The sequence below is a fragment of the Symphodus melops genome (genome assembly GCF_947650265.1).
Source record: "Symphodus melops genome assembly, chromosome: 4".
In the NCBI taxonomy this organism is placed as follows: domain Eukaryota; kingdom Metazoa; phylum Chordata; class Actinopteri; order Labriformes; family Labridae; genus Symphodus; species Symphodus melops.
In genome coordinates this window covers 28,279,318-28,291,848 of record NC_136694.1, presented here as the reverse complement: position 1 = coordinate 28,291,848, position 12,531 = coordinate 28,279,318, and the positions used below count along the sequence as shown (strand labels likewise).

The 12,531-nt window shown below is 41.1% G+C and overlaps 2 protein-coding genes across 2 annotated transcripts; both read right to left on the bottom strand.

Annotated features, from left to right (window-relative positions):
• Positions 1–311: 311 nt before the first annotated feature.
• LOC306822784 (uncharacterized protein) lies at positions 312–1,924 on the bottom strand. Its single transcript, XM_079342002.1, has 4 exons — positions 1,600–1,924; positions 1,282–1,514; positions 659–718; positions 312–492 (listed from the first exon to the last, which is right to left on the bottom strand). Exons 1-4 carry the CDS (start codon positions 1,701–1,703, stop codon positions 356–358), a joined length of 534 nt encoding a protein of 177 aa, XP_079198128.1. The 5' UTR covers positions 1,704–1,924; the 3' UTR covers positions 312–355.
• A 1,804-nt stretch (positions 1,925–3,728) lies between these two features.
• Positions 3,729–9,096, bottom strand: pnp4a (purine nucleoside phosphorylase 4a). Its single transcript, XM_079341991.1, has 7 exons — positions 9,003–9,096; positions 7,483–7,646; positions 6,759–6,862; positions 5,253–5,428; positions 4,942–5,132; positions 4,443–4,522; positions 3,729–4,110 (listed from the first exon to the last, which is right to left on the bottom strand). Exons 1-7 carry the CDS (start codon positions 9,023–9,025, stop codon positions 3,961–3,963), a joined length of 888 nt encoding a protein of 295 aa, XP_079198117.1. The 5' UTR covers positions 9,026–9,096; the 3' UTR covers positions 3,729–3,960.
• Positions 9,097–12,531: the final 3,435 nt, after the last annotated feature.

The window sequence follows — 12,531 nt, the reverse complement described above, 5'->3', positions numbered from 1 at the left end:
ATTGACGTATTTTGTGTCTATTTTTTTTTGCAATAATGGAAAACCTGTAATATTTTAAAGTTCACAAATAATGTAAAATATACGTCACCATGTTTCTACTCCTTCTATAAACCGTCCATTGATCAGAAAAGTCCATCCTCTCCGTCTTCTGCCTGCTCCATTTTTCAGAAGATGTGTGCTCAAACAGGAGATTTTCCCTTCATGACATCACAAAGGGCAGTAGCCCCTCCCCCCGGGTGGGTGACACTCCCACAGCTAGGTGTTTGTTCTGCCCTCTGAGGTTTTTTTTTTTTAGTAAATATTAAAATGAATAAGAAATAAGTGCTTTATTTTCAAAATAATAAAGTGTATGTTTTCATTTATGAACACACTGCCCATCCTCACACGAGCTGCAAGTGGTTCCCTGAGATGAGAGAGATGCATGATGGGATGTGCCAGGCTCCTGAGGGTCGACATCGTTGGTTTGATCCTGATTATGAGGAGGCGGTACGGCTGGAATGAATTTAAAGACCCACACAATCAAAATCATTCTGCAAAATATGTCTTTAAATTTGTTTAAAACACCTAATCATGGAGGTCTGTGATGTTATTTTCTATGCATTTACTTTTTGATTAAAGCAAATAACAAATCTGAGTAAAAATAAAATATTTTTCTCACCTTTAGGACGAAATGCGAAAGTGACCAATTTGCTCATTTTGTTCTGGAAAGTTTCAACTGCTGCAGGAGAGAAACAAACATCATCACACTTCAGTTATCACAACTTGTAGTTTAGTCACTGCTCAAAAAACTGTCAAGCTTCAGTTTTATTAATGTGTAGTTCATGTCCGCGCCAGCAGGGGGCGCTGCTGCTGCTGGTCGAGTTGAAGGAAGGAAACATTTAAGGAGGAACTAATTCAAACTTTATACATTTTATATTTATATTTATAACGGATAAAGGAGTAAATATATGAGAATAAAGTTGCTCATTAACAATATTGTGTTTTTTAAATCAGACGCTGATGTGTCAAAATATAAACGTATTTCCATGTTTACTTAAATTAGGACTTAACAAGATGCTCCACATTCCTCATTTTTATAAAAGGCGGCTGCAGCTCTTCTGATTTAAGTATGGATTTTTTTTTTACCCTTAATGTGGCTCTGATGCTCCCCGTTTGATTCCCATCAGGTTCTTCAGCTTTGGACACTTTAAAGTCATTTTCTTGACCTGTTGTTACAGTTTCAGTCTTCATAAGTAAATCAAATCGCTGACAGCCTTGAAAAGTTCTGATGAGTCCACCGACCTCTGATGGGAGCAGCTGTGAATGTTGAAGCCTCTGGTTCTGCATCAGAGTCGGATCCACGCTCCTCTCCAGATTCTGCTCCCGGTTCCTCTACAGGTCGTGGTCCTCGTTCCACCTGGAGAAACATTCGGTCCAGCAGGTGGTCGAGCACCTGCTGGGCGTGGTCGCTCTCGGTTCTGACTGTCAGGACGCGAGTGGGTCGGCCTGCTGAGACCTCCAGGACTGTGACATTTCTGTAAAATAAAAACGATATCGAAAAAACAAGTTTGATTTGTTTTTGTTTTTTTCTTTCTTTTTTTTTTTATTTGTATTTTTTACCTTTTTCTGGTGTGTCTGAGGACCCAGAAAAGGATCAAGAGAATCATCAGAACCAGCAGCAGAACCACCAGCGACATGAAGAAGAGCTCAGAGGTCTGAGTCATCGTGACATGCAGGTCGGTCTCTTGTTTCTCACCTGTTCAGAGGACAAACAGGTATAATCAAAGAAAGCTGCATAGTTAATTCATCAGGATGAATTTTACTTCATATTGTTGTTGCATTCATTTCTGCAGGACGACACAGCAACACGGTGATGTGCACAATGTAACCAACAGTTATTGTAAAAGCAGATTAAACGTGTAGAGATTGATTGATTAACATACCTCCCTTCTTCTGTTTTGATTGAAATTTGTTGTTCAAAAAAAAATACCATGACAACAAGCAAAATAAAAAAGAAAACATTCTTGATTTTGTTTGAATTCTCCGCTGCAGTGATTCTGCACCCTGCAGACCAACATGGATCTAAATCAAAAGAAAAAAGGATATGTTGCTGATCAGTCCTTGATGTCATCAGAATAGCTCTACACACCCAAACGAATCGATATGTGCAAAAATCAGCTGATCGGCCACTCAGCTGGGTGCGGGAACAGACGCGCTGAATGAATCAATGTCCACTGTCTGCTGTTGGCTGAGGATCCCATTTAATTCAAACTCGGATCGCAGACATACAAAATGATGGTTCCTTACGTGATGATCCTGCATGCACGTCTGATCTCCCCGTCACCCATGCATCCTTACCTGGCCCCTAACACCTGTGCAATATATCACTTCCCCTGCCACACCAAGCTACCCCCCCCCCCCCCCCCCCCCCCCCCCCCTGTGGTAGACAACTGCTATATATATTTAGCACCTACAAATCGAAAACCTCAGTCTGCTGATTGTGCTAAATCAGTTTGTTGCTCCCTGACATCTCTTCATTAGTGTAAAAAAAAAAAAGGGAAAAAACAAATTTTCTTTCCGGAATCAATAAAGTAAATCTTTCTTTCTTTTCTTTCTATTATGCAAAAACTTTGAATGAGGAAAGAAGAGGACTGGAGGATGGAGCTGAATCTTCTGAATGGAGCTGGACTCTAATGTGGATTAAGTCTCGCTGCCGTTTTCTATAATAATAATAAAATAAAATAAAACACCTTACTAAGGTCTCACATGGCTTCTAAACTTACTGCTGATTGTCTTGATAAATAAAGGAAAGCAGTATTGATGCAGAGGCCTGTCTCGTTCATTGTGTTTTATTTTTCCTGGTCTTGTTGTCCCTTTCTTCCTCACAGCAGCATCTAGTGGACATAAAAGGAACAGCAGTTCTGACACATTGATTGACAGGCATTCCCAGACTTACGGTCCTGACCCCCCTGATGTTCGTTTCATTGAATTCAAATGGGGTCGACTGAATTTCATATGAATTGATAAACATAAAATATATTGTAACTCAAAACCGTTCATCATGTCTTCAATTACTATCTGTGTGTTTGTTTCAGAAGTATTAGTTCTGAACTACTGAAGAAACCCTCTGACAACGACTGGGACTTCATGCAGGTCAGTCGGCTCTCTTTTATTGGTTTTATTATCTTAATAAGCATTTCTTTTTGAGTATACATTGTTTATTTCTGATTGATTATGAATATAGTTATAATAATGCTGCAGAGAGGAACAGTGACAAGCCATACGACATCTCTCCTCTCCACACAGCCAGACTCACAGAAACACAGGAGAACTAAAACACAGTCCTTCCTTCTTCCTGAAGTCAAACACACGACACTCTGGTCCGAGGACTTTCTTAAAAGGTCTAATGAAGCTTAGCAGTGACAATTCACCTACGACACATTTTCTTACTTAAATGTTTTGATCCATATCTCAGAAGAAAATGTGTTTGTTTTGTTTGCTCGGTCGTAAGATCCTCTTCCCCATACTACAAGACATTCAAGAAATGATATTTATTGCATACTGAACATAGTTTAAAGCAGACTCTAAGCCAGTCTGTTTACTACTCAAACGTTTTTTTTCTTTATTTTTTTTTTTAAATGAAAAGGGGTCATCAGCCCGGCACGGTTGGGAACACTGCAGAGGATGTTTGTTTGATTTAAAAAGTAAACAGATGAAGAAGGATTGACAGCATGTTTTGTTTATTCAGTCTAAAGAAAAGTATATTATAGCACCTTAAAAACACAAAGGTCAACATTATATTAATCTGTATGATTCATAAAATATCATAAATGAATACTTACATTCAAACTACCCTGATAGAAAATTTAATTTAAAGGTTTTTAAATTACAGCCATGACAAAATGACATGAAACATGATTATTAAAAGCTCCTAAAAATGCAGTAATACAACAGTAAGTTATATACAGTGTTTATGTGTTTTTAGACAGCATTAGTTGTGTTGTTGTTATTGATCTCCATCCGGCCGATCAATTCAGTCACCAGCTGCTGGACGGTTTTTGAACGCAGTCGGCCGACTTCCAGGACGCCCTCGTGGTTCACACTGTCCGTGTCCTCATAGCTCTTTACCACCTGTGATCAATCAATAAATTATCAATCTTATTAAGACTTAATTGTTGACCAATTTCTCCAAATCAACCAACCAACCATTCATCAAACATACAGACCAGACCAAACGCCAAAGAACCAACCAACCAATCATTTTCCAACATATACACCAACTCAAACCCAAACCAATCAATTAAATAAAACAACCAATCAATTAAATAAAACAACCAATCGATCGATCATTTATCCAACATACAAACAACCCACCAACCAATCAATAATCCAACCCTTAAATCCAATTTACAGACCAACCCACACGCCAATCAACCAACCAACCAATAGATCGAAGTGTTTACCTTGTTGGTGATCAGAGAGAGACCGAAGACTCTCAGACCACAGTGAGTTGCCACGACAACCTCAGGAGCCGTACTCATCCCTGTGAAGAGAAAACAACTTGAGTTAATACGCCAAAAAATAATGTGCTCAAACTGCAGTTCCTTAAATGGCCACTTGAGGCTGGTTTCAAAAGTGAGTCAAAGCCCGCTAAAAAAAAAAACTCAGGAGGAAATGTTGAAATCCTGGAACAATAATTTGGTATTATCTCTATTAAAGACAGCTGTACTTTGATTATTATTAAATAAAACAGTCATAATAAATCTTAATTTCTGCATATTGAGGGATTTTGGGTGACTTTTTTGTATCATCATTAAAGGAATAAAACCACGTAGCCCACTTTCAGGGTAGTTAAAATCCTAAAAGAAGCAACAACGGGACGCAGCAGAGTTTGAAACATGAATTTATCCGACTGCTCCTCCAAAACAAACGTATATACATATTCAAGAGTTTTTCTTTTACCGACAGCGTCCACCCCGAGTCGATGCAGCAGTCTGGCCTCAGCGATGGATTCAAAGTTCGGTCCGCCCACCATGGCGTACACGCCCTCCTGCGTGAGTCCAGACACGCCCAGCTCTTTGGCGATTTCCATAGCTTGGCATCTAAGACCTTTGTCATAGCAGCCAGACATGGCCGGGAAACGGGGCCCAAACCTGCAATGTTTCATTAACAGCTGAGTAAAAACGTGAGACATCAAAATCTGATTAAAAACATCAAACAGATAAAAATACAATAACAAACAAAACATATAAAGAAGGTAATGTCAGTGTTACTTGTCGTCGTTGGGACCGCTCAGCGGGTTCAGACCGACCAATCCCGGAAAGTTAACGTGGTCCTTGATGATCATGATGTCACCAGGCTTGAGGCCGTCAGCCAATGAGCCGGCTGCATTCGTCACAATCAGAGTCTCCACTCCCAACAGCTTGAAAACCCGAACTGGAAACGTTGTCTAAAAAAGGAGACTTTAAGTTAACTGTTGTTGCCATGGAGACGGTGTTAATGTGGCACTGGGCGTCTGACATTTTCTGGGGGTTTTTTTTTAGTCTAAACTCTCAGGCACAGTCTCATGACGTTTATATCACGTGGCTGCGGCGGGGTCTCTTCTCCACGAGTGCGCCCTGCCAGGTGTCACTTCCTGTCGGCTCGTGGTCAAAATCAGAAATTGTTTTTTTTTATTGTGTTTCTGTCGACTAAAGCAACCGAGTCACTTGAGACGTTTTATTGTGAAGGAGCCAACGAGAGGGAAGTCAGGTATCTGTGTCACACATGAGAATGTGTGTGAGAGCGACTGTGTGTGTGTGTGTGTGTGTGTGTGTGTGTGTGTGAGAGTGTGTTACATAGAGGAAGACAATAGCAGCATTGAGCAGTCTGCTAAAAGGCTGCATGTGACAAATGCATGACCTGATCTGGGTTCACTGCTGACACACGAACGCACACACACACACACGCACACACGCACACACACACACACACACACACACACACACACACAGGTCATGTTACAGGTTTGGATCTCATGCTGCTGATTACAAACAGTCATACTGTATGTGTTTGGTTTAGTGTAACTGAGCTGCTTTAGTTTCAGACAGTTGTGTGTGTGTGTGTGTGTGTGTGTGTGTGTGTGTGTGTGTGTGTGTAGTTTTTACCATGTTAGTAAGAATATGTGTTTAGTGTACTTCTTACATAACCTCCATCACATGACGCATTATCAGTTTTAAACTTTCTTTCTTCTGACCGAGCTAAGTTAGCTGTTAGCTGTTCTTGATCTTTGATTGGTTCCTTCAAAATAGTTATCAGTCATTTAATCTGTCACACACACAAAGTTGTAATAAAATCAGTGTGGCTATATGTTAGCTGGTCATAAAACATCATCAGAGGTTTTCATGTCCTCTTTGTTTTAGGATAAAATAAAACAGGTTTTATATTTTTGAAAGTCTGTGACGACTTTGACTTCCTCTAGAGAGAGTCAAGTTTGATCGTCTCCTCAGGGTGCGAGGACACGTCAAAGAAGCGTTATCGCACTCTAAACAACTCCGTCTCTCGAAATGCTCAAAAAATGTAGTTATAAATTTCCTCCAGGTGCATGATGGGAAATATTAAGATCAAAAGTCTACGCAAAATCCAAGTCTGACTAAAACTCTGAGTAGCTGACACATTTCCTTTTGATGTGAGATTTTAAAAGTCTTCTGGTTGTGATGGAAACGTGTGTACGTGTGTGTGTACAGGTGTGTATGTACAGGTGTGTGTGTGTGTGTGTGTGTGTGTGTGTGTGTGTGTACCTTGATCAGCGAGTGTCCTTCATACATGTGGAAGCGACCCTGCATGCAAACACACGACTTTCCCTTCAACTCTCCGAAAACCAGCCGGCCTGCATGACCCTGAACTGTAACACACAAAGACAAGTCAGGATCAAGACAGAGAAAGTTATAATAACAGATAATAACAGAAACACACGTGAAAACACAGAGCTGCAACCAGACGAGCTGAGATCGATGATGGACTTTTTATTCCCTTTAAAAGAGGCAAAGCTTAAAGTTTACGCTTCCTCCCGCTGTGCTAAGCTAAGCTAAGCTAAACTTTATTTATAAAGCGCTTTAAACAGCCGTAGCTGTGACAAAGTGCTGTACATACATGAAGAGCACAAACGTAAAACATAAGTAAAACACTAACAGGGTTAAAACAATTAAAACAATAAAACACTAAAACAAGAACAGAGTCTCATGCTGGGTTAAAAGCCAAAGAATAAAAATGCTAGTTTAGCTAAGCTAAGCTAAACACAGCGACACAGTGTGGTTGTTTTCTTTTCCTTTTTTTGCAAGTTCAGGTTCTGCAAGTACATTTTGGGCCTGTTACTGTTATTTACAGCACATGTGGGACAACATAACAGCTTATAGAAAGTTTTTCACCTCAGCATGAAATAAAAAGGTGTGACTTGATTTACAGATTTTATTGGTGTCTAAATGAGAAAGTGAAATAGAAGTGATTTGAGGTGATAATGGCGACCTGTGCTCTGTGGGAAGCCCGGGATGTCCGAGTACGCGAAGGTGTCCTGACACTTGAGGGTGTCGGCGAGCATGCCCAGTCCGGACCCGCAGATAATCGCCACCTGGGGGCGATGCCTCGTCTGAGACATCAGCCAATCAGCTGTCTTCTGGTATTCGTCATGACTGCGTGAAAAGAAAGAGGAAGAAAAGCTGATGTGTGTATTTATTTTATCTGAAGAGAGAAAAACAGAAAAGATGAAATCATGAACGAAGCAATCAGACCAGACTCTCTGAAGAGTCACGACGACGACGTGAAGGGATGAAAATTGATTGATTTTGTACATCGGGGGGCAGAGAGGGTCAGGGATATGATGGTGCTGAATGCTGGGAACTGATTTTTGCCTCGGGCCCCAAAAGAGTCTTGAATGGTCATTGTTGGCAGGGTTCGATATGGTGATCGTGTTTCGGGCTGGTAAACTTCTGTCTAAGTGGAAACATTTATCGGCATGGTTTTGGTACGAGAGCTGTCTGAAACGTTGCCAGTAAAGAGACGGTGTTCAGATGTTTACCTGTCAGTTTTTTGCTCTCCTGCACTCCTGTCTCATGAAATCAATCACACGGGACTGTTCGCTGTTAGACTGCACGCAAACAGAGACATCTTCCACTACACAACCTGAGTACGAGGCTCTGATTCTTTTCCATCTCCTCGGCTCCTACGTTTATTAAAACCAAACTCACCGACAGTGCGCATTAATCAGCAAACACACACCTCACATTGACCCTCACTTATCAATCTGATGTGGAAACCAGTGCAGATTTCATCGTACGTCAGGATCCACGTGGGACTTAATGAAACATGCGTATCTGCGCGTGTGAATATGTGATTATAACGATATCTGCCCTTCATCTGTAGTCCTCAGGCAGGTACTTACAAAAATACAAAAACACTGATTTTATAGTAGCAGGACACTTTAAATGCACAGCGTGCAGGAAAACTGACAAAGAGTTAAAATAAAATAAACACATTTGGACCATCAGGAAAAACAAGCTCACAATCAGTAAGCTGGTTAAAATGCAGGTTTTCCTTCATGCAGCTTCCAGGAAGAGGCAACAGCTTCTGTACAAACTAGAACCGCTAGACCACCCACCTGCCCCCCTTTCACCCCCAAAAAACTCTGTTTTATCGGACTGTAGGCGAGCGACCTGCACTCATCTGGACGTCTGACCCTTTAAATATATGTTTACATTCTGAATGTTAAAACTGAGAGACATCCACCTCCCAGTGTTTTGGTAGCATGTGTCTGTAAATTCATCATAACAGGAAGCTTCCCCCAAAACAACACATCTTCACATTTTCAGCACCACGTTCTTAAATTCAGACATAATGACAGTCGACGACTTAATGAAGTGCATCCACAGCTTTTTGTTTCCAGAGCGGGAAGAAATGACTGAACAAACTGGACTTTTCATCGTAACTTTTGGATGAAACTCGTCCCAGTAAGAAAAGTAAACAAAGACGTGATGAAGGCGTTTTCTTACCTGATCTGTTCTTTGCTGTGCATGATGGACGGATGGTTGACGACCGATTTGATGTTGTATATAAAGCAGACAGATGTGTGTGTGTGTGTGTGTGTGTGTGTGAGAGAATCCTCTCTTACAGACTATGTGTGGCACTGAATGTGGGTGTGTGTGTGTGTGTGTGTGTGTGTGTGACAGAAGGACAGTCAGAGTGAGTCCAGCTGATGTCGAGCAGTCTACATATTTACTGGTCACATGCTGCTGATTGGTCAACAACTCATCCATTCATCAGTGGCAGCCAATGGGACAACAAGCTTTTAGATATGTGGTTGTTCACATACGTGTGTGTGTGTGTGTGTGTGTGTGTGTCACTATTTCCAAACACAAATCTGAGATTCTTTTTAAAAAAAAAAAGTTGTAATTGGTTTTGCGTCACACCCCGCTGACAGTAACGTGACTTTACTTCAGTTTTAACTCTGATCCTGAGGCACACACACACACACACACACACGCACACACACACACACACACACACACACACACACACACACACACACACACACACACACACACACACACACACACACACACACACAGTGAGCTGGGAATTGGTCTTGACCTCATGATCATATCTCAGCTTGAATGGGTGTTATAATAATAAAACAGCTCAGTTATGAGCAGAATACGTAAAATACAATAAAACACTTTTTATTGCAGGTTGAAAACAGTCAATTTAAAGGGAATCAAAGAAAACAGTATTTTTTATCATGTCTCAATAAATAATAATAATAATAATAATAATAATAATAATAATAATAATAACTTTATTTATAAAGTGTTTTCAAACAAAATGCTGTACAGGGACTAAAATCACAATTAAAGGATCAAATTAAAAAAATCACAAAAAAACAAATCAGGACATAAAACAAACAAACTCAAACTCAATAAATAAAAATAAACTCAAAGCCTAATGGATATATATTTATTTATTTGTGTGTATGAACTGAACTCATTATCTATTAATCCGGCCATGTTTGCATATTGATTTATTTTTCTCCACACTAAATCACGATTAAAAATTCTCCCAAACTACATTTGTCTGTCTTAAGCGTCCACTTCGTATTTGGACTGGGTTCAGCCAATCAGAGCGGAGATGCTGCAGCTTAACAAGCGGCGGATCGTCGGTCACTTCTGTTTTAATTGAAACGTCACGTCGAGTCTCATGACCGCCGACACACCTCACATGTTCCTCTCTAACTTCTGTTCTGATCAGCTGCCGCTAATGAGGCTCATGAGGGCCTGATGGAGAGGGACCTGGACTGGACCCAGAGCTGACCCGGAACCAAGCAGACCAGGTAATGACAAGTGGAAGGGAGTTTTTTTCTCAGCAGTGAGACGACAAGAGTGTCAAACTGAAGAAAAACAAAGAAGCAGGATCAAGATCAAGAAACAGGAAGTCTTTTTTTTTCTTCACTTTTAAGGTCAAAATCTGAAGAAGCTTCACTGTGATGATCTTTAGTCAGCCATTAAAAGAGATCAGATAGTGTTTTATATCCTGGCCTGTGTGTGTGTGTGTGTGTGTGTGGGTGTGTGTGGGTGTGGGTGTGGGTGTGTGTGTGTGTTAACAGAAGCCATGTGGGAGCTGGTTATCAGGTTAATAAGGGGAGCACAGCTGGTAGTTAACAACACAGACAGACTGACTGAGGTCCCTTTATCTGGGGGGGAGGGGGGGAGGGGGGGGGGCTATAGGACATGAATACACTTTAACAAATGAAGAAGAATAATTGACTCACATTTGGTCTTAATTGCACTGTGGCTTCAGGTCAAATTTAAATACGTCAACAGTGAGTTGGTTCACTGGATGCAAATACTCTTGAAAAATTGCATTACTTTTTTTTTTTTTTTTTTTTTGCACCAACACGAGCTTAAAATTTGGTGTTTGAAGGGAATCAGCGAAGAATTACATTAAATAAATGAATTTTTCCCCTCACAGTGACGTGTTATATAATGAGTGAGAGTTCAGTGAAGATGCAGCGCAGACAGAGAAATCGTTATTTGGGTTTATGTGCAATATAAAGAGCGTGTGCAAAACGAAGGGGTGTGTGTGTGTTTATGTTTATGTTACATGTGTACAGACGTGTTGTGTTCTTTGTGACCAAAGCTCATCCTTTGAGGGCTTTTCCATGGAGTCACTGGACCTGATTTATCAACAATCTCATCGCTGACATTTACGGATCCACACATCAGCAGGATCCGCTGTTTGAAGGGCGGTTATAAAAGATTCTCGACCACATTCAGAGTTCATCTGAAGTCAAACGTTTACAGGCGATGAGATATCGTGATATCAACTTGGGTCACTGATGATGCTCCAGACTTTAACAGATACATTTGAGTCATCTGACTCGGGGGGGGGGGGGGGATCGACTGCCACATTTTTTTTTAAATGTGCTGATGTATTCACCTTTTCTGCTTCCCTGCTGTCCACATGTTTAACGTCTGGCTGATCGCTCGACATTACTGCGCTCCTTCACTTGCAGGAGAAATGTAGAAAATGTGACTGCGTCCACTCAAACTGCGTCCAGATATTTCACATTCCTGGACGTATATATGTGATTTAAGCGGCTCGCCGTGTCCCATATTTTACTCGTGCTGCGTCAGCTCGATGAGGCCAGAGTGAACCAGGAAGTAGCTCACACAACTTCAATGAAACAATTAATTGATGTGAACTGCTACCATCACGTGTGGTGATGTCTCTGACTGTCACAAGAGAAGATGGATAACACTAACAATATGTGAGCTGAGGATGGGGGATGTCAGGAATTAAAGCTGGCAACACACCGGATGATTTTAGATCGGAATTTGGGACACAAATCAAAAAAAGGTAAAACAGCTGTTCTCCTTTACGCCTGGGTTTCTTGTTCTGCGTGAGTCGAGCACACACACACACACACACACACACACACACACACAACGTGAGTGTGTAAAGTCCTGAACACAACGAAAGCAAAATATTTCAGATTCTCAGTGAGTCGTCTCGGACTGTCTTCTCATTGTTTCGGCTCCACGATGACGGACGGTTTTATTCTGTCTCTGACTGGGTTTTGTTTTTATTTGTGTCAGCGTGACGTCAGAGCGCTGCGGCATGAAGAGACAAGGAAAGACCATCTGGTCGTCGTTCCAGGGAGGCAAAATCAAAGGCGTGAGATAATAGTAAATGTAAAAAAAATAAAAAATCGTCACTGTAACAGGAGTAACATTTTATTTGTGTGACGTCGAACACACATAGACACAACAGGAATCTCCTGTCAATGAGTGAGAAGCTCGAGTCCGACCAGCTGTATTGTTGTCAGCGCTGTGTTTACGCCGAGCTAGTTCATGGTGAATATCGTGACCTTGATTTTTAAAAAAAAAATTTTTATATACTTTATTAATCCCGCGAGGGGAAATTCGGTTTTCACTCTGCATTAATGGAGAGGTCTCAGAGTGAGGGGGCTGCCCACAGCGAGCGCTCCAGAGCAGTTTTTTGGGGTTCGGTGCCTTGCTCAGGGGC

What these genes read in the sequence shown, in the direction of transcription:
- LOC306822784 (XM_079342002.1), bottom strand. Translation starts at nt 1,703, where the DNA reads ATGACTCAGACCTCTGAGCTCTTCTTCATGTCGCTGGTGGTTCTGCTG. An exon ending in CACAGCTGCTCCCATCAGAG is followed by an intron (nt 719 to 1,281) that starts GTCGGTGGACTC and finishes TCTCTCCTGCAG; the next exon opens with CAGTTGAAACTTTCCAGAAC. An exon ending in TTTCGCATTTCGTCCTAAAG is followed by an intron (nt 493 to 658) that starts GTGAGAAAAATA and finishes AATTCATTCCAG; the next exon opens with CCGTACCGCCTCCTCATAAT.
- pnp4a (XM_079341991.1), bottom strand. Translation starts at nt 9,025, where the DNA reads ATGCACAGCAAAGAACAGATCAG. An exon ending in AGCGGTCCCAACGACGACAA is followed by an intron (nt 5,133 to 5,252) that starts GTAACACTGACA and finishes GAAACATTGCAG; the next exon opens with GTTTGGGCCCCGTTTCCCGG. An exon ending in ACTCGGGGTGGACGCTGTCG is followed by an intron (nt 4,523 to 4,941) that starts GTAAAAGAAAAA and finishes TTCTCTTCACAG; the next exon opens with GGATGAGTACGGCTCCTGAG.